This window comes from Octopus bimaculoides, chromosome 18, assembly GCF_001194135.2.
Source record: "Octopus bimaculoides isolate UCB-OBI-ISO-001 chromosome 18, ASM119413v2, whole genome shotgun sequence".
NCBI classification, from domain to species: Eukaryota; Metazoa; Mollusca; class Cephalopoda; order Octopoda; family Octopodidae; genus Octopus; species Octopus bimaculoides.
In genome coordinates, this window is record NC_068998.1 from 30530297 (window position 1) to 30552470 (window position 22174).

Sequence of the window (22174 nt, forward strand, 5' to 3'; positions counted from 1 at the left end):
TGAAGTGTTGCTTTAAAGTAAGATACACTTTCTTGACAAAGTGTTGCACCTTTGAGCCTGTGGAGTGAAGTTTCTACAGACATAACCAAAGATAATGAGGTCATTACAGCATGTCCTTCTTTTTAAAGTTGTATCCATAACTAGATCACAGTGGTTCAGTTCACACCTGAAAAGAAGAGGAAGGGCTTTAAAGCAAAACTCAACTTGAACATATTAAAAATTACCATGACAATCCAGCCAAAATTCCTGCAAATAGTGGTGTAAAGTTAAATTTTGGTATATTCCAGGTAAATAAAGGTATATACTGATGGTACAAAAATGTAATGTGATACAGCAAATCTGAGGTCACTTTCAGAATCAGCATCCAAAACTAGTGTAAAACTAGTTTTATGCTAGAAAATAAGTTTTATTTTGTTGATCAGTGTAAAACTTTGCCTACATTGAAGTCACAATATGCAGGTGCAACAGAAGAGAACATGAGAACTGTGAAAAATTCTTACAGGTCGCGAAGACATACAGGCTTACCTTCAATGATAAGAAAACAGTTGTTGCTGCCAGGACTATCACGCTCCTGAGTTACAAAGTGTCCAAAGGAGTAATCAGACCAGATCTAGAAGGACTCCTGTCTCCTCAAAATGCCAAACCACCAGAGAGGATCATTGGTGTGTTCTTACCAGAAAGGATCATTGGTGTATTCTCACTGGATCTCCCAGTTTTATGACAAAATCGCACTCTTAATACATAAGACCTTTCCCTTCTCTAATGTTGTCGAATAGTCATTCCGAAACCTCAAGTCGGAGCTTGAAGGCGCTGCTTTGGTCACCACTGACTATCAAGTGCCTTTGGTTGTAGAGAGAGATGCTTCTGATATTGCTATTGCCACAATCTTGACCAGAATATACCTGTGGCCTTCTTCTCCAGAACACTTTGCAATGAACAGAACCATTCCTGTTGTTCATTGTCTCTGCTATTTTCAACCTTTGGACTCCCTTCTTTCATCCATTCTGATTGTGGTACTACTTTCAGGTAAGCTGAACTGAGACAATTCGTTCATGATAAAGGCATAACGACTGGCAGGATGACCCCATACAATCCAGCAGGAAACGGCCAGGTTGAAAGGCCCAATTAAACCTAATGGAAAGCCATTACTTCTGCACTAAAGTCTAAGGGAGAGAGTCTGAGTCATTGGCAGTGAGTACTACTTGATGCTCTACACTTCCTCCTCTGTATGGCCACTGAAACCATGCCTCATGAGAGGCTATTCAGTTTTCACTGCTGCTCAACTTCTGGGACCTCACTACCAGAATGGCTAGTGAAAGGTGGACCTGTGCTCCTGAGGAAACAACAGCAGTTCTCAAAATATGATCCAGCAGCAGAAACGGTCTAATTACTTGAATACAATCCACAGTACGCCCATGTATGCTAACTGAGCGGCAAGGAGGAGACTGTTTCCTTGAAAAGGCTGGCTCTGGGGAATGAAGCACAATTTTCTGATACACCAACCAAGTTTGATACCTCATTGTGCAACCAGGAGCCTGTGAATGATTTCGAAGTGGAAACACTGGCAGCTGAAACCAGAGGTATTGATCTTGAAGAAGCTAACAACTCAAAACTTGATAATATTGAGCAGTTGAAAGCAGGTCAACAGCATCTACAAGACTTGAGAAACCAAAAGGCTGGTGAAAGATGTAAACTATCCAGAATATTGTAATGCCCCATGTTATATTTTGATGCCTAAGAACTTTATGAACTCACCTGGTAGTACTCAGATTCTTCAGCAGGGGAGAATGTGGTGATAATTACTGATATTATTACTATAACTGTACATGTTATATTCACTACTGTTAATATTACTACAGCCAGTTGAAAACGAGGCTTAGAAATGATATTTAAACATGGCTGCCTGCTGACCAGTGAGGTTCATGACTAAAGCTATTATTGATGGATCCTGTACTCTCATTCTTAAAAGAGTAAAGCCTACTTATGGCCAATCTTTTCAGCCTCCTGTATTAACAAAATTGAGAATTGCTACACGACTACAAACTACTCACACACTGTATGTTGCACCAGTATTCCTGCTGAACATCAGGGGCCTTGTAATGCCTCATCAACACAAAGCCCAATACCTGAGAGACATAGTGACATGTAATCAAGAAATATGTATGGTTCTGATGCAAACACATCTGGACACTGACATATGAGATGCTGAAATACACATACCAAAGTATGTTGTGTTGAAAACTGACAGGAGAGAAAGGACTTGTGGTGGAGTTGCAGTGTACTCCATCCACAAGATACTCCAAATCGTGGTGACTCATTCAAATAGAACATCAAAAAGCTGGAAAGTGCTAACCAATGTTGATATGACAGCCTTCACACAATTCCTTTAGGAGACTTCCATCTCCCTAATATCAAATAGCCTGAGTGCCACCTTCTTTCAGGTATGTCATTGCATGAACTGAAGCATGCAGAGTCTCTGTTTGACCTCACAAACATGCTCTTTATGGAGCAAGGAATAAAAATGTCCTGGACCTCTGCTTCACAAATAATTTGGCACTCACCCGTAATGTTAAAGTGACACCAATGATTCTCAGACCATAACTTAATAGAACTAAAAGTGTATGGTCCACAGAAAACTGCAAACATGCAGGCTACTAGAAGTACCCAATTCCTCTTCAGCCTCAACTTTCATAAAGATGATTAGAATGGAACAAAACTGGTCTACCAGTCTCTCTATGCAAGATATTGATACAAAGCTACAGCACTGTATGACAATCATGCATGACATATGCAGTAAGTTTTCTCCACAGATAATGCCAAACCAACAGAAAAATATAATTTCAATCTCCTGTTTTGATACACATATACATTCCTGGGTGTCACAAGTTTATAGAAACAGGGTCAGGCCACTTAGAATAAGGAGTATGAAGTCAGAAATCTGAGTGAGTCCAACAAAATATATTCTGTTGGTGTCAGTTATGGATACATAATAGAACACATACAAAATTATACACATATATGGGTCACGGAATTTATTGAGGCAGCCAGATGCCCATGTTAATGTTTGCACTGCTAATATAAATATATACAGACATACACGCATAAATGTATGTGTGCATGCATGTGTACAAACACACAACATACATGGACATATATCCATATATGTGTTTTGCTTTCATCTCATTAAATTTACTCCCTTGCTTATGATATGGTAGAGTGTTACCTGTTATGATCATATTTCTGTCATGGTTGTTGTAGCAGATAATATCACATCTGTAATTGATGGGCAGTTAAATAGCATTATTGTTCTTGAATGCAAATGTTTATTGCACACATACAAATAAGGAATTAGTTTATTTAATTTTATTCAACGAATATTTTTATTTTAAAAATTAGGAAAAAGTACAATTTTAATTACTGAACCTACTGTACCAGTCCCAAAAATATATTTCCAACTTTAGTCACCATATTATTGGTAACTTATCCATATATATGCATATACACTTAGTCGTGTGTGTGTGTGTGTGTGTGTGTATGCCACATACACTCACATTGTTACATACTAACAAATATGCACATACATACACATTATATATATAAAGTGATGTATATGTACAAATATAGAATGGTCCTAACTAATATTTTATCTCAGAGAACTGTACATCTCTTTGAGAAGTTTCTCTGAAACAAAACGTGGTTTGTGACATTATATGTATATACATTATAAATGTATACATTATTTTAATTAAAATACACACATACATACATTCATGCATGCATACAAACATACACACATACATATATACTCATACCACATACTTACACACACATGTACATGCACCATGCACATAATTGTTTTGTATTATTTACTCTCCTGATAAATGGAGCATTTGTTCAGAGAAACTTCAGCTTTATTCAGATGTATAAATTAATATTTATACTGACAATTTTTTTCTATTTTGAAACTCTAAGTATGTATCACACACACACACGTAAGCATACATATTTAAATGCACATACATGCAGAATCAAAAGTAATTTTATTACATTAATAAAGTAAAATAAAAATAATCTGATTGACAAGACCACTTTATAGCATTTTCATAGAAGTTTAGTAAATATGCTTGCAAGCATATCGTTATGTGTATTATGTATAGAAATAGATTCATGTGTGTGTGCAAAGTTGAATCAAAGAAAGGAATATTTGTTATAAGTGTCTATTGCTCTATCAAACATGATACAAACAGAGCGATATGGATGATGATATTAAATGTCATTACTATTGTCATCACTGTTGTTATCATCATCATTGGTGGTGGCGGCAGTGCCACTACTGCCACCACCATCACCATCATCATCATCATTAGATCTATGGCAAACTCTTTTGAGTGATGCTATTTCTGGTCATCTGCAGCAGTCAAAGACAGTAATGGAGCTCGAATTTCTTTTGAAGTACCACAATAAACTGCTGACTTAGATTTGGTCTTGTAATTCATCATATCCGCCACAATGTTTTCTTTGTCATCTACAATCTGGAAGAAAGAAGTTCAAACAAATAAAAGAAGCAAGTGAATAATATTTTGGAATACAATATAGGACATCTTATGGTGCAGAGGGGAAGAGCAATAAGAAAGAGGGAGAGAGGGAAGGGAGGAGTTACTGTCACTTATTTCTAATTTCTGAACCCCTTAACCTTAGCATCTACTTAACCCTTTTGTTACTATATAGCTAACTAAAATACACCCCTTATGAGTTTCAATAAATTCTAAAGTGATCATGAATTTAGGCTAGCTTCATAAAACAACTCTTTTTTATTAATCAATATATTAATGTGATTTTTGGAATACAATTTAACAAAAGGTCCTTAACCAAATGTGTTTCATAATTTTTGTCTCAAAATGAATTCAATTACAGGTAAATTCAACATAGTTAGAAAATTATTAAAAATTTTTTTTTAATAGAAAAAGAGTTATTATATTCATTGAATATACAGCAAAATTTTAACATAAAAGAATTGTGCAAATTACTGGATTATCTATCAGTTGAACTTAATGCACATAAGATACAAGGTGGTATCAAAAGGTTCCCATACTAGTTATGTTTAATAAAAAAAGAATACCTTATTTACTTAAGTTCTAACACCATCTCCTTCAAAATAGTCACCTTGTGCAACAATACACCGATCCCAGCAATCCTGCCACTTTTGGAATCTGGCCTGGAAATTGTGTTCCGTAAGCAAGTTGAGGATCTTCTGTGATTCACTCTGGATCTCAACAGTGGTGTTAAAACAGTGACCTTTGAGTTATATTTTCATCTTGGGGAAGAGATGAAAGTCCACAGGTGCTAAATCTGGTGAGAAGGGCAGGCACAGAAGTGATACTGTTATAATGCGGATCCTCATCCACTTGTATATTATTGTCGGCACTGTAATATTCTTGTTGCCACTATTATGTTGTGGTGGTATTCCGCATCTTATTAACTTTGACTCATCTATCACGCTATCGCAAGATTAGGAAATGAAATATAAGCCGTCAACCAAATGAAATATGCATATATAAATACACAGAAACATATAATAATGGTTCACAATCCAAATTAATCAAAACTTGTCACATATCTTACAGGCAATAAAAAATAAAGATGAGGCAAATTTTAAAACATTATTTATAAATCAAATGTAACTACATGTGGTGGCGATTTCTTCTTCACCCTTGGACCTTTCCTTTTCTCCTTTCCAATGAAGAGTTATGCTCAAAACATCAAACTCTCTCCTTTCACTGAGTGTCAAGCTAATATATTTCTTGCACACATCCTCACATTTGATTTTTCCCATCTTTTTATTTGAATTTTTAAAATTTTGAATTGTTTGTTTATTTGAATTGACTTTATACATGTGTGTGTGTGTGCATGTGTGCACGTGCGCACACACACACACACACGCAATATTCCTAAGAATGCTTGGATTTCGAATTTTTCTTCCAAGCATGTGGGAAACCTCAAACTATCATTTTTTCCCCTTTGTTTATGTTCATTTCCACAACAATCGCTTCAAGGGAAAGAGTAAAAATGTAATTTAAGGGTTTCATTTTCTTGGAAAGACTTTGGCTTCCTAAAAATGTGTGGGTGTGTGTGCGCGTGTGAGAAAGAGAGAGAGAGAGCACACACATCTGTGTATAGATATCTATAGATACATCTATGTATGGAACATTATATATATGTGTGATGTGTGTGTGAAAATAAGTATGTTTGAGGAGAAATTCTTTATACCAATAGAGGGTCCAGTTATTGACTTGACAGCAATATGATAGAAAATGCATTTAGGATATGAAGACAAGAAAAGCTCTAAGTCCATCAGGAATTATTGCTGAGATGCTTAAAATATCTGGTGGAGTGGGATATGGCCCAGTAATGTTGATAAGATTGTCAAGGAAGATATTATATCCAATGACTGGTGTAGGAGTATTATAATCAAAGGTAAGGGAGATGCTCCATAGAGAAGTAATTACAGAGGTATTAAGAAACGGATGGGAAAAGTTCAGAGAGCTATTAACTTTGGTGGTAACTAAAGGTCCCTCTCTTTCAGAGGAAAGGCAGATTGTATGGAACTTGTGCATGACAGCTTTGCTATATGGTAGTGAAGGATGGACTATCAATGCAGAGAGCATGTGAAGGTTTGAGAGAAATGAAGCCAACATGCTCTGCTGGCTGCAAAGTGTCAGTGTACATGTACAACAAAGTATAAGTGTTGAAAGAAAAATTAAGCATAGGAGGCATTAGATATAGTGTACAGGAGAAGAGACTGTGTTGGTATGGTCATGTGATGCATATGGATGAGGACAGTGACATAAAGAAGTACTGATCACTAAATGTGAATGCAACCTGTGGAAGAGGAAGACCTAGGAAGATGTGAGACAAAGTGTTGAAACATGACTTTTAGATGTTAAGTCTCACATAGATGACAAAGGACTGAGATGATTGACAATCTGCTGCGTTTTAGAAGACAAATCAATCTAATGGAAAAGGAGTACCTCAAGGCATGTTATGTATGTCTATATCACTGCACATAATCTATACCTGACAAATCTCTCCCCAACAATACATTTTCTTTATACCCTCTACCTCGATCTCATTCTCTTTTTGCATTCTTTTGAAGTTAGTTGTTCACTCACTTTATTCAAACCTCTCTACTACTTCACTAATATATACTTCCCTGTAACTTGAGGGTGCAGCATGACACACATGTCTCTCTCTCTCTCTCTCTCTCTACACCTATGATCTCTCTTTTCCCTACTGGTGTAGCCATGTGTCTCCTCCAGTTGCAAGGTACCTGGTGACCTCATACACTCAGTTTGCAGTTTGATGTATTCAATGTTGTATGTAGAAATAAAAACAATTAAAAACAAATATGTATTTTGATTATTAAATGATTCTTTTATTTCAATACTGTTTTCTTTCTTTTACTTAATTCTTTGTTGAATATATATACCTTTATTCAGGCATAGAACAATGGGTCATTCTGCAATATTTCAAGCAAACTACAGCATGCACACATACACATACTCTTTTTTACTCTTTTACTTGTTTCAGTCATTTGACTGTGGCCATGCTGGAGCACCGCTTTTAGTCGAGCAAATCGACCTCAGGACTTATTCTTTGGAAGCCTAGTACTTATTCCATCGGTCTCTTTTGCTGAACTGCTAAGTTATGGAGACGTAAACACACCAGCATTGGTTGTCAAGTGATGTTGGAGGTGACAAACACAGAAACATATACACACACATACATATATATATACATATATATAACGGGCTTCTTTCAGTTTCCGTCTACCAAATCCACTCACAAGGCTTTGGTTGGCCCGAGGCTATTGCCACGCAGTGGGACTGAACCTGGAACCATGTGGTTGGTAAGCAAGCTACTTACCACACAGCCACTCCTATGCCTAACATACAAATTTTTAATCAGATAGTTGACAAATGTTGTAATTTTATGTGTTATATAGCAAAAGTCTTGCATGAAAAGCCAGTACTAATAATAAAAGCTAAATTTGTGAGGAGATGATAGAGAAGATGCTAAAAGCTCTAGAGATAGATATTTAGAAAAGAAAAATAGAAGAAACCTACCTGTGATGATGTCTTTACAGAATTCAATGACAATGATTTATTATCAACAAGTTTATTGTGTTTCAAATCATCTCTCCTAGGAGGTGTTACTGCTGTTGGAGCTGAAATTACAATAGCATTTAAATCTGTTACAAAAAGCTATTACTGATTCATTAATAGAAATGTTAACATTTCCCTCAAAACCTATTATTTAAAGAGAACTGCTTTGCAACCTACAACTTCTGTGCTCAGATTACAAATGTCTAAGTGGTAACGATGAAAAGCTGAGTTTTCAGACAAAGTTGATCAGTTTATGTCAGTGATTCTCAACCAGTGTCCCACAAGATTTTCCTAAGTGTGCTATGAAATTTTGAATGACACACTAAGAAAATGCAAAAAACCACATGATCCCAATTGAGTATTCAGTCTGTGGTGTAACATGTTGCACCACATAGCTTTGTTTATTTAGGGATGAGCGAAATGTTTCCAAATGTGTCGCAATGCTAAAAATTTTATTATATCATTTATTATTTTGTTCATCAGCAGTATTGATCATATAAAATGAATATTGGTCAATACTTGTCTTAAGGTGGGACGCCTCAAAAGAAAAAAAAATTATTATATCATGCATCTTTTTTCACTTATATGGTAGAATCTACCTCTAAAACTGAGACAAATGATATATTTCTTTTTCATCAAGTCCAAATTTTTGCTGAAATATGACCAAAAATGGTTGAAAAATAGCATAATCTTCAGAGTTCTTTTGAGAAAATCCAAATAAGCTATGAAGATGATTTTTACATTTTTTTTAAATCAGAAAACCAGTCCTTGTATGGTAACAAAAGCCTTTTTTTGATATTTTGAAAAACAAAAATTTTATTGTCATTAGTGTGCTGGACAGTACAAAAAATGAAAAATATCACATTTTTTTTTTTTTGATAAAAGTGACTATAACATTTTTTCAAAGCAGAATTTTTCAAAAAAGGCTCCTGTCACAATGAAGCTAAGGTCTCCTCAAAATTTCAAGCAAATCTATTGAGTAGATTTTCTGGAAAGAACTTTGAAATTTTGAGAAAATTGCCTGTAAAGATTAGAAACACAAATGTCAGCTTCTACCTCTGTTTCGGAACAATCTATGGATGATTCCGATGATTTAGCTCAGAATTCTCTGGTCCATGCTACTTAATGAGTCCATGTTAGCTTCCCATACCATAATTTCCTAATTTTCTGGTGGATTATCCTATTGGAAGAGTGAGTTGGCTGCCATGTTTACATTGTGATGGGGGGGGGGGGGAAGGCATAGTCATGTGATGTGCTGGACCAATCAGCAGGCGCCATTCGCCAAGTGTAGCCAAAAAGGAGGCTCGATGTGCATTTGCTTGTTCAATATAGGTAAATTTTCTGGTTTTTTACACTGGAGAGTTCCAGTGTTTCATAATCTTATGCTAATGACGGTATAGTAGATGTCTGTAGTTGTCTACTGGTGTGTGGGACATAGTAAAAATGGCGGATTTATGATGTGTTGTCAGTGCTCAAACATTGACTATTTTTGTGCATAATACATCGAAAATTGATACTTTCCAGCTAGACATGGTCTCATAAAACATCAATTTTAAGTAAGAAGACATATTTTTTTGTTTTGCTGTGTTTGTACATGAACGAGAAGGCTTTGTGGGACCGAAAAACACTGTCATCTCAATTTAGACAATCCTACCAAAAACTGTCATATTGATATTTCATGACCCTTTACAATGGATAAATATTTGAAAAGAAAGATATTAGTGATGAGTTTAAGTCCAGAGGCGAACAACCATCAACCTCTATTGTCAAAAAGAGAAACATTAATTGACAATACTGTGAAAATTATTTGAAATTTGGATTTTATTGGTCTGGTGATGTTGACAAACCAAGTTCATCATGCGTAGTGTGTAGTGAAACAATGTCAAATGAATCCAATGTACCAAGTAAGTTAGAAAGACATTTTAATTTAAAGCATTCATCTCTGAAAGATAAAAAGCTTGATTACTTTCAGAGATTGTTAGAGCAGAAATCAAAACTGAAGTTATCTTGAAAAAATAATGACCATGTCTGAACAAACCCTAGCATCAATTGAGGTGGCTGAAATGATAGCATTAACATCTAAATCCCATACGCTTGCTGAGTCAGTCATCCTCCCAGCTTGCAAAAAGATGGTAAAATCTATGTTTGGTGAAAAGGCTGAGAAGGAATTGAACAATATCCCACTTTCAAATGATACAATACGTAGAAGAATACTAGATATATCGAAAAATATTGAAGACAATGTTCAGAAAAAGCTTAAGAATTCTAATTTTGCTTTAACCATGGATGAATCCAGTGACATCAGTAATAAAAGCCAATTGCTTGCATTTGTACATTTTATTGACGAGAATGAAATAATCAACCAATTTTTGTGCTGTAAAGAAATGTCCACAACTACAAGAGGCCAAGATATTTTTGATTTGATAACAGGCTACCTCAAAGAAATGAACTTGTCTTGGAGGTCCTGTGTTGGTATTTGTACCGATGAAGCTCCATGCATGACAGGCTGCATTAAAGAATTTATATCCTTCGTAGAAAAAGAAAATCCAAATCTCATTTGTACTCATTGCTTTCCACATAGAGAAGTTCTTGTTTCAAAAAAATTGCAGGAAGATTTAAAGGTTGTGTTATATCAAGTTGTTGGAATGATCAATTATATAAAAAGTAAGCCATTGAAGTCATGTTTATTTGAACAACTGTGCAAAGAGATGGACTCTCAGCATGTTAAGTTATTAATGCACACTGAGGTTTGCTAGCTGTTGAAAGGCAAGTTACTATGTTGTGTTCATGAGCTGCACAAAGAATTACTATAATTTTTTCTCCAGGAAAAGCAAGAAAAATTCCTAACAGAAATATTTAGTGAACTAAATAAAACAGTAGTATACAAGGTAAAAACGAAAATATTCTCACTTCAAGTTTGGTGCCCTCAAAAAGAAAATTGTGATTTTGAAAAAAAGAGCAATCACTGGCAATCTTGATATGTTCCCTTTATTGCGTTCTACCTGCATTAGAGAAATGATCCTTATTATGGTTACTCATCTGATGGCCCTGAACAAAAGCATCATTAAAGACAGAAAAGTATGATTGGATTTGAGATTCTTTCATAAATCATTCTTCCAACATTGAACTTGAATTACAGGAAGAAGAATTGGCCACCCTTTCTAGTGACAGCGGGTTAAAATTAAAACATTTGACTTTGCCCATTGATTCATTTTGGATTTCAATTCAAGAGGAGTATCCCATATTATGTAAAAAAGCTTTAGCAACTTTATATATGTGAATTAGGGTTCTCAACATTAAACAACATCAAAAACAAGAAGTGCAAGAGATTACATACAATGGAAGAAGAAATGAGAGTGTGTCTGTCTCATATTTAACCAAACATTGAGGAAATTATGCATAAAAGCCTGGCACAAATTTCTCACTAAAGAAGCCAGCTAAAGAAGACTGATGAAATTCAAAACAATGCAATAAAATAAGTTCATAGCTGTGTTTTCCTTTATTTAGTTTGAGTCATTCTATGTGTCTATAACTACTCTGTGTCTAACGGTTGTATGTCGTCTATGACTTCACATATTTTTATTTTGCAAAATTCAAATATTTTTCATATATATTTAGCCAGGTGTGCTGCTATTTTATCATGTGTTCCAAAGTGTGCTGTTGGCAAAAACAGGTTGAGAACCATTGCTTTATGTGAATAAACTTTGTAAATACAATCTGTAATTGTAACAGAAGAAATATGCAAGACTTTTCTAAAATTCAACAAGGAACTGTTCACAATGTTGTTATTCATTTTAGTAAGGGAGCTTCATTTCTTTGTTTAACAGCAGCTCCACAATAGAAAAAATAAGACAATATACATACATGTGTATACTTCACAAACAAGATATGCTACTCAGTGTAGACAATAATAAAACAAGTTGTTAAAAAGTATTTCATTACTAACTTCTACACAATAAGTAAAAATATTTCAATGACAAAATGCTATAACACACATAATATATATATGATGACAAGGAACAGAAACTTGCGATGACTTGCTGTACTTGAAAAGACACGTCAAGCTAAATAAACTTGTGGCCATCTGTAACTTTGCGGGTACTGGTGCCATGTAAAATGCACTTGTGCCAGTGCAACTTAAAATGCACTCACGCCAGTGCTACATAAATACACCCATGCTGGTGACATGTAAAAAGGCACCCAACATACTCTGTAAAGCGATTGGTGTTAGGAGGGGCATCTAGGCATAGAAATTATGCCAAAACAAGACAATTGAAGTCTGGACAGCTCTCTGACAGGCCTCCTCTTGTCAAACCATTCAACTCATGCTAGCATGGAAAATGAACATTAAATGATGATGATAATGATGATATACACATATATATGTCATCTAATCTATAGATTTTCTATAGAATGTAAACCTAGTACTGTAAGTTAGGATACATTATTTACATTTGACGGATATTTATCCTCATCTTGTTTGCTGTTAACACAACATTTTGGCTGATATATGCTCCTGCCTTCATCAGGTGTCTTTGGGAAATTCTTCCGTGTATATATATATATTATGTGTATGTATATGTATATATGTATATATAAATATATATATATATTATGACATGGAGAAAGCTTTTGACAGGGTCAGTAAGGTGAGGGTTGGCAACAAGTACAGTGAAGAATTCCGGGTAGAGGTAGGGGTCCACCAAGGTTCAGTGCTCAGCACCCTCTTATTTATCATAGTCCTCCAGGCAATAACACAGGAATTCAAGACAGGATGCCCCTGGGAGTTCCTCTGTGCTGATGACCTTGCACTAATTGCTGAGTCACTATCAGAACTAGAGGAGGAGTTTCAGGTGTGGAAGCAAGGACTAGAATCGAAGGGCCTTAGAGTCAACCTAGCAAAAGCAAAAGTCTTAATAAGTTGGAAGGCAGACAAACCATGAATCCCATCAGGTAGATGGCCCTGCTTGATCTGCAGAAAAGGCGTAGGTAGAAACTCTATAAGATGTACCCACTGTAAGCTATGGACACATAAGAGGTGCAGCAATATCACAGAAAGGTTAACTAGGAAGTTAGTTTTTCTATGTGGCAGATGTTTAGGAGCAATAAACACTGAAAATGTGCAGAAAAGAACTTCTGTCACATTCCAGGGAGAAAAACTAGACGTAGTTGATAGCTTCCGCTATCTAGGTGACCAAGTGGGGGAGGGTGCACTGAAAGTGTAGCTGCTAGAATAAGAATAGCCTGGGCAAAGTTCAGAAAACTCTTACCTCTGCTGGTGACAAAGGGCCTCTCACTCAGAGTAAAAGGCAGGCTGTATGACGCATGCGTACGAACAGCCATGCTACATGGCAGTAAAACATGGGCCATGACTGCTGGGGACATGTGTAAGCTCACAAGGAATGAAGCCAGTATGCTCCGATGGATGTGTAATGTCAGTGTGCATACTTGGCAGAGTGTAAGTACCTTGAGAGAAAAGTTGAACCTAAGAAGCATCAGTTGTGGTGTGCAAGAGAGACGATTGCGTTGGTATGGTCATGTGGCGAGAATGGATGAGGATAGCTGTGTGAAAAAGTGCCACACCCTAGCGGTTGAGGGAACCTGTGGAAGAGGTAGACTCAGGAAGACCTGGGATGAGGTGGTGAAGCACGACCTTCGAACATTAGGCCTCACCGAGGCAATGACTTGTGACTGAGACCTTTGGAAATATGCAGTGCTTGAGACCATAACCTGAGGCCTTTGCCAGGGGTGTAGCCAGCCCACTTATGCATACCTTTCCTTCATTGGACACTAAACTCCACTTGCGAAGACCTGTTGAGGCAAGTGAAATTGAAATCGAACTAAATTCGACGACTGGCACCCATGCCAACGTCTCCTTCATTGGACACTAAACTCGGCTTGTGAAGACCTGTTGGGGCAAGTGAAAGCGAAATCTTGATGGCACCTGTACCAGTGGAGCGCTAAGAGCACCGTCCAAGTGTGATCGTTGCCAGAGCAGCTGTCTGGCTTCCGTGCCAGTGGCACGTAAATAGCACCATTTGAATGTAATCGTTACCAGCATCGCCTTCCAGGCACTTGTACCAGTGGCACGTGAAAAGACATTTGAGCGAGGTCATTGCCAGTGACACTGGACTGGCTCCTGTGCAGGTGGCACATAAAATACACCATTTTTAGCATGGCCATTGCCAGTACTGCCTGACTGGCCTTTGTGCCAGTGGCATGTAAAAGCACCCACTACACTCTCGGAGTGGTTGGCGTTAAGAAGGGCATCCAGCTGTAGAAACTCTGCCAAATCAGATTGGAGCCTGGTGTAGCCATCTGGTTCACCAGTCCTCAGTCAAATCGTCCAACCCATGCTAGCTTGGAAAGCGGACGTTAAACGATGATGATGATGATGATGATATATTGGGTTGGCAACTAAGTTCCCGATGTTTTTTTAAATTTTGGAATTTATTGCGTTTTTAAATTTTGGAATCTATTTTTTTTTGAGAATTCTATTTTTGAATCATTTTGGAATCTATTTTGTTTTTTTTTTTCTAATTAATTTTAGTTAATTTTTGTTTATTTCCAGATCATTAAAATGGAATGTCAAGTTAAGAAAAACGAGCATTTTGGACACCTCCTTCTTTTTGGTTTTAATCAAGGTTATAAGGCCGCAAAAGCTGCTCGCGACATTTGTGCTGTCTATGGACAGGGTGCCATAGATGAAAGAACCGCTCGTGATTCATATGCCAAGTTCAAAAAGGGAAATTTTGACCTCAAAGACGCACCTTGTTCTGGCTGTCCAGTTGAATTCGATGAAGAGCGATTAAACCAACTTTTGTACAAAAATTCTCGTCAAACGACAAGGGAACTGGTAGAGAAAATGGAATGCTCCCACACTGCTATAGAGAAGCATCTTCACTTGATGAGAAAAGTTCAGAAGTATGGAGCATGGGTTCCGCATGCTTTAAGTGACAACAACAAAAATCAATGAGCTACAATTTCTACTGGTTTGCTTGCTCATCACTGCTCAACTCATGGACACAAGCAATGATTTCTTTACTGAATCGTTACTGGCGATGATAAATGAAACAGCGTAAGGAATGGCTTAGCCCTGGTAAACAAGCAACACCGCGCGTGAAACAAGATCTTCATCTGTGTAAAACGATGTTGTGTGTATGGTGGGACTAGGCAGGGATTATTCATTACGAATTGCTTGAATGGAACCAAACGGTCAATGCAGAACTCTATGTTCAACAGATGGAACGACTCAACACTGCTATTCAAGAGAAAATACCTAATCAGCAGCATGGAGTTCTTCTGCCGCACAACAACACCTGCCTTCATATTGCCAATATGACCAGGGAAGCTATTCAAACACATGGCTGGGAAGTGCTGCCACACCCACCATACTCTTCTGATTTGGCACCAATGGATTTCCACCTCTTTCAAATGCTATGCGCAGAGTTTCGTTCAATACTGATGCAGAATTGAGAGCTTGGTTGGATCAATTTTTCGAGTCGAAATCGGGTGATTTCTACCAACGAGGTATTGAAAATCTTGTTGAATGTTGGGAAGAAGTTGTAAACAACAAGGGTGAATACATTATTGATTAATTAGTTGTTATTTTTTATTAAACCTTTTAAAAAATTTAAATTTAAGAAAACAGCGAGATTTGTTAATTCAATACTGTAGCCTACTGAGTACTAACAGCACTTTAAATAGATTTTAGGGGCAAAGTATTGATTTAATAAACTTACAATACACTTAGTGTATTATGGTAACAAAATGTTATGGTAACAATAATGTTGCTGTGCAAGCAGTTATATATACCCATGCACAGGAGCTGGCTGAAAAGTTCATAGACTGACCAAGATACTATCATGGAATGTGACCAAATGAGCTTTATTTTTCAACATAGTCTCCCATGCAGTGAACACACTTTGTTCATCAGTGTTGCAGTGCTTGGATCCCATTGGTGAAGCTTTTGTCCTGTTGGTCAAAAAAGTGATCAACAGCAGATATAACATCATCACTGATATTGGTTCTTAGTCAAGTGTTTTTTTTATGTCAGGGAATAGGTGATAGATGGAGCCAAATCAGGAGAATAAAGAGGGTGATCAATTAGTTCAAAGCCACAGTCATGCACAACAGCAATTGAAACCAAGAATTAGTGTACTGGAGCATTGTCCTGATGAAACAAAACAAGAGCCTTTTATTGGGCATTTGGTCTTGATCGCCTTTCATAATTGCCCCAGCAAGTTGGCACAGTACTCTCCATTGATGGTGTGGCCCCTTTGAAGATGATCAATAAACACAATGCCTTTCGTATCCAAAAAAGAAAAAAAAAAATCACCATACCCGCAGATGAAACAGCCTTGGCTTTCTTTGGAGCAGATGAGGAGGGGTGTTTCCACTGCACAGATTATGCTTTTGTCTCTGGCTCAAACAATGTCAAATTTTCCCAAGATGTGATCAGCCTGGTGTGCTTTTGATTAGGTGTCAGAAGATGTGACACCCACCGAACAGAAACCTTTGTCATGCTAAGTTTATTGTGTAGAATATTCTCAACTCTCTCACAGGATATGCTAATAGCATTGCCTATTTGATTTATAGTCAATCATCCATTACCATGTGAACATGATCAATGTTTTTGTTAGTGGTGGCAGTTGCAGGATGTCCAAATCTTGGGTCATCTTCAAGACTCTCCCTATCCATCCTAAATTCAGCTGCCCACTTTTGCACTGTTGATAACGTTGGAGCGTCATCCCCTGATGTAGCAACCATGTCAGCATGAATGTTCTTAGGGGTTAAACCCTTTTTCTGTAGATACTAGATGACACAACAATGCCAAATTTTGTCCATTTTCAAGAGATTCAATTGGATTTCCCCTCCCTTTCAAGATATAATGAACCACAACAACTATCATTGACATAGAACTTTCTTCCACTGTTACATATGTTTAATCTATTTCTCTCCAATGACAGAATACTCAGCATATGGAATCTTTGCTCGACATGATGTTCCAATAACTGGAATATCCTAAAAACAACTGTCAGAGACTATCCATACCTTTTATTATATAACTAAATTAAATTAAATGTCCTCATCAAGTCTTGCCAAATTGCTTGCCTTTCCTTTTTACTTTAACCTATACCTACTGACTCAAAGGAAAGCCACTTTTGGTCACTTTGGATAAGGCAGTCACAAAATCACAACTTCAACTGCATTTCAAACAGGAATTTTAGTGACATACCAATTTGAGCACTCGGAATGCATACCCATTAGTTTGAGTCACCCAGGCGAAAACTCCTCATATCTTCATATGGAAGTTACTGTGTTCTATATGTGTTGCTATGATTTATAAAAAAAATATTTTAAACTGGTGAGAATATCAATAACTAACTGAAATTTAAACCAGATATTGCCTTGACATTTACACCTTAAATTCAGGTACCTCCCTTTTGTGTAGCAGATACTATCCTATCCAACACCTGCATGAAAGTATTTAACCCTTTAGCATTTAAACCAGCCATATATGGCCCAGACATTCAATCTGTTTCATGTTCAAACCAGCCAGATCCTGTTTCTCACATCTATACTATAATGTCATTCTAAAAATAAACAATCACATCAAAATCTCAAATTTATGAGATAATGCATGATCAATTCAAAACAATGTAAATAGATAAACATTACACTTCAGAGATTAATCTGAATGCTAAAGGGTTAAATTTTTTCCCATGCAGGTGCAGAAATCTCAAGGCCTGCTCACGGCTACTGTTAAGCAACAGAACTTTCAATATGAAAATTTGGTATATTTCCTCTATGCACATTTGGTAAGCTTCCCTTCTGCTATATAAGGTACAGCTGTGCAAATTCTTTTCTCATTCTATACTAAGTCTAATGTTTTTATCCATAAGTGATCGGATGAACTTGTTCAAGCTAGTGTTATTTATCTTAATTCTATCCTCCAATGAATTTAAGCGGTTTGCCAATCTTGATTTGAAGTTTGACACACACACACACACAGGTGCAGGAGTGGCTGTGTGGTAAGTAGCTTACTTACCAACCACATGATTCTGTGAGTGGATTTGGTAGAAGGAAACTGAAACAAACCGGTCGTGTATATGTGTGTGTGGGGGGGTGGGGGTGGAGGTGTTTGTGTGGGTGTGTGTGTGTTTGTCCTCCCACCATCACTTGACAACCGATGCTGGAGTGTTTACATCCATATATATATACACACATATATGATATACATATATATATGTACAGATATAGGTGCAGGAGTGGCTGTGTGGTAAGTAGCTTGCTTACCAACCACATGGTTCCAGGTTCAGTCCCACTGCATGGCACCTTGGGCAAGTGTCTTCTACTATAGCCTCGGGCCGACCAAAGCCTTGTGAATGAATTTGGTAGACATTAATAATTATTCTTCTTCAATTAATCCCATTGTATTAAATAGTGCACTTATTTTTGCTAAGAAAAATTCTAACCTAAGTTTAAGAGAAATTAAAGTTATTTTGGAAGCTAGGAAGTCTATCTTTCTATTCAATAACAAGTACTGGGCCAGAAAAAATACTACTGATTATTTTCACATAACCATGGGCGCAGCCGATTCAGCCCAAGTTACTGACTTAGTAGGTATTTACTATATCATTTCCATAATGAATTCCCGGAAATTAAAGGTGGTCTCTATAGAGATGATGCACTATTTTTGATCAATAGTAAATCCAATAGAAAAATAAACCTACATATGAAAAAGTTCCATAATTTCTTTAAATATTTGGTCTACCTATCTTAATAGAAAATGAACATGATTCAGTTAATTACCTGGATGTAAATCTGAACCTCGTTACTGGCCTATACAGTTCCTATCATAAACCCAATAGTAGTTTAAAATACATCAACTTTCACAAGAAATCTGGTTGATAACATTTCGAGATGCATTTCCTATTTGTCATCTAATGAGGAAATCTTTAATAATAATGCAGAGTACTATAATAATGCACTTAAAAACGCAGGATACTGGAATAGTATAGTATATTGTAATAAGAATGGGAACTACAACAAATCTTATTATAATAATAGAAAACTGATTGACAACGAAGTGGGTGAATATAATAGTAGAAAGATATCCAATTTATTTGTAAATAGTAATGATATGATTAACAAAAGCATTAATATTAATAAGAACAAGAGTAGTAAATATACCCTGAATAGAAATAAATATTTAAATAAACTTAGGTCTAATGATAATAAATATACACCATATGCCAACCCAAATACACTCAATGATGTCAAGTAAAATAAAAATAATTATATTTGGCTTATCATTCCTTATGCATGACAAATAAAAACGAATCTGGTCAAGCTATTTTACAGATCTATATGTGTGTGTGTGTATGTTTGTGTCTTTATCCCCCCAACATCGCTTGACAACCGATGCGGGTGTGTTTATGTCCCCGTAACTTAGTGGTTTGTCAAAAGAGACTGATAGAATAGGTACTAGGCTTACAAGGAATAAGTCCTGGGGTTGATTTGTTTGACTAAAGGCAGTGCTCCAGCATGGCTGCAGTCAAATGACTGAAACAAATAAAAGAATATATACATTATATATATCATCATCATCATCATTTAACACCAGTCTTCCATGCATGGGTAGATAGTTGACAGGAGCCAGCCAGGTAGAAAATGACTCCAGGCTACTGTGTCTGTTTTGGCAGTGTTTTTACAGCTGGATGCCATTCCAAACACCTACCACCCCGCAGAGTGGACTAGGTGCTTTTTATGTGGCACAAGCACAAGCAAGGTCAGTTTTGGCATGATTTTTACAGCTGGATGCCCTTCCAAATACCAACCACTTTACAATGTGGACTGGATGCTTTTTATGTGGCCCAGCACCAGCAAGGTTACCAAGTAACTTGTAAGACAACGAATTTTGAGACGGGCGGGGGAATTGGAGGAGGGGATCTTGTGTCATACGATGAAAGGTTAGAGTATGACAGAGAGACAGGAAGGCAGAAACAGGTGTGCTGATGTAAAGGAGATATTTGATTACCTAACCAGAGAGAAAAGCAAGAGGAGAGAGAGAGAGAGAGAGAGAGAGAGAGAGAGAGGGAACAAGAATGAGGGCAGACACAAGGTGTGCTACAGTAGTGGAGATATATGGCTACAGATAGAAGAGCAAGGGAAAGAGTGCTAGAGAAAGCAGGAGAGAGATGGTGAAGTACCAAAGTATACTCAAAAGTAACAAGGATCAGAGAATAATGTGATGGCAGAGTAAGGTAGAGAGAGACAAATGGTGGCAATTGCCAGGGCATGCCTTCAAGGTAAGGAGGTCATAATATATGAGGCTAGGGCGGCGAGCTGGCAGAATCATTAGCACACTGGGAGAAATGCTTAGTGGCATTTTGTCTGCCGTTACAGTCTGAGTTCAAATTCCTCCAAGGTCGACTTTGCCTTTCATCCTTTCGGGGTCAATTAAATGTAATTGACTTAATCCCTTTGTCTGTCCTTGTTTGTCCCCTCTATGTTTAGCTCCCAGTGGGCAATAAAGAAATAAATATATGAGGCTAGGTATTGCCAAGAAGGTGTGAATAGGTAGTGGGGGTTGCAGTGACTGGCAAAACTCTGGGTATAAAAAGGGGAGGGGCAATATAGCGAGCAGGGCAGTAAGGGTGGGGAAGGACAATTGGAAACAATCACAGTGTATGAAGAGGAAATGTAAGGAAGAGAAAGATGCAGTTTAGAAGAGGAGATACAGTTCAGTTTCTTGGGGTAGGGTGTGTGAAAAGTTTATTCTTACATGTGGGTGGGACACAACGCTCCTAGCACTCAGTTTCACTGATGTGGGTGGGTCTTCTCTAGAACCTCATCTCGCTAAACATCTTGGTCCATTGTCATTTCCTCTGTGAGCCCTAACATTTTCACCACTTCATCCCATGTCTTCTTGGATCGCTCTCCTCCACAGGTACCATCCACAGTGACAGGCACTTCTGTATACTGCTGTTTTTACCCATACACATCACATGTCCAAACCAACACATTCTTCTCTCTTGCATGCCACATTTAATTTCTCTTATGCCTAACTTTTCTCTCAACATAGTTGTGGTTTGTCAGTCATGCATACTGATGTTGCAAATCCAATGGAGCATACTATCTTCATTCCTCTCCAGTTTAGGCATGTCCTCCACATTCAGAGCCCATGTCTCACTACCATGGAGTATAGCTGTTCATACACAAGCATCATACAATTTACCTTTCACTCTGAGAAAGAGTCCTTTTGTTGCCAACAGAGGTAGTAGTTCTCTGAACTTCCTCCATCCTATTCTTATTCTAGAAACATTATTTTCAGAGCATCCACCATCATTACTAATTTGGTCACCTAAGTAGTAGAAACTATCTACTACCTCAAGAGAACCTCATGGAGGTTTCAGAGAGTTTAAATCCTATTTGTTCTTAGTGCTTATTGTTCCTGTGCATCTGCCACACACAAAAGCTACCTTATCTGTTAATATACCTGTGATTCTACTGGATCTCTTGTGTCCATAGCGTACACTGGATGCAGCAAATGGAATTACATTCCTCTCCATTCACCTGATGGAAAGAGAGTCTTAACTGCTTTCTTGCTAACAACAACTTTAGTCTTTGTTAGGTTAACTTTAAGGCCCTTTGATTCCAGATTTTGAACATATATCATCATCATCATCATCATCATTTAACATCTGTGTTCCATGCTAGCATGGGTGGAATGGTACCACAAGAGCCAGCCAGGCTGAGCCTGCACCAGAGTTCTGTGACTGTATTGGCAGGATTTTTACAGCTGGATGCCCTTCCTAACACCAACCACTCATGATGTATATATATATGCATATATATATGTACAGGTGCAGGCCATGACTGTGGGGTAAGAAGCTTGCTTCTCAACCACATAGCTTTGGATTCAGTCCCACTGTGTGGCACCTTGGGCAAGTGTATTCTCCTATAGCCTTGAGCTGACCAAAGCCTTAGCCTGTCATATATATATA

The 22174-nt window shown here is 37.3% G+C and overlaps 1 protein-coding gene across 1 annotated transcript in view; it reads right to left on the bottom strand.

Moving 5' to 3' along the window:
- Positions 1-3348: 3348 nt before the first annotated feature.
- The window catches only part of LOC106875756 (uncharacterized), a 263867-nt gene continuing 245041 nt past the window's right edge, over positions 3349-22174 (bottom strand). The window contains exons 18-19 of the mRNA XM_052974191.1: positions 8124-8224; positions 3349-4532 (exon numbers count right to left, since the gene is read on the bottom strand). Of these exons, the coding sequence (XP_052830151.1) occupies positions 4395-4532; positions 8124-8224 (239 nt within the window). The 3' untranslated portion in view covers positions 3349-4394. The remainder of the gene's footprint in view (positions 4533-8123; positions 8225-22174) is intronic.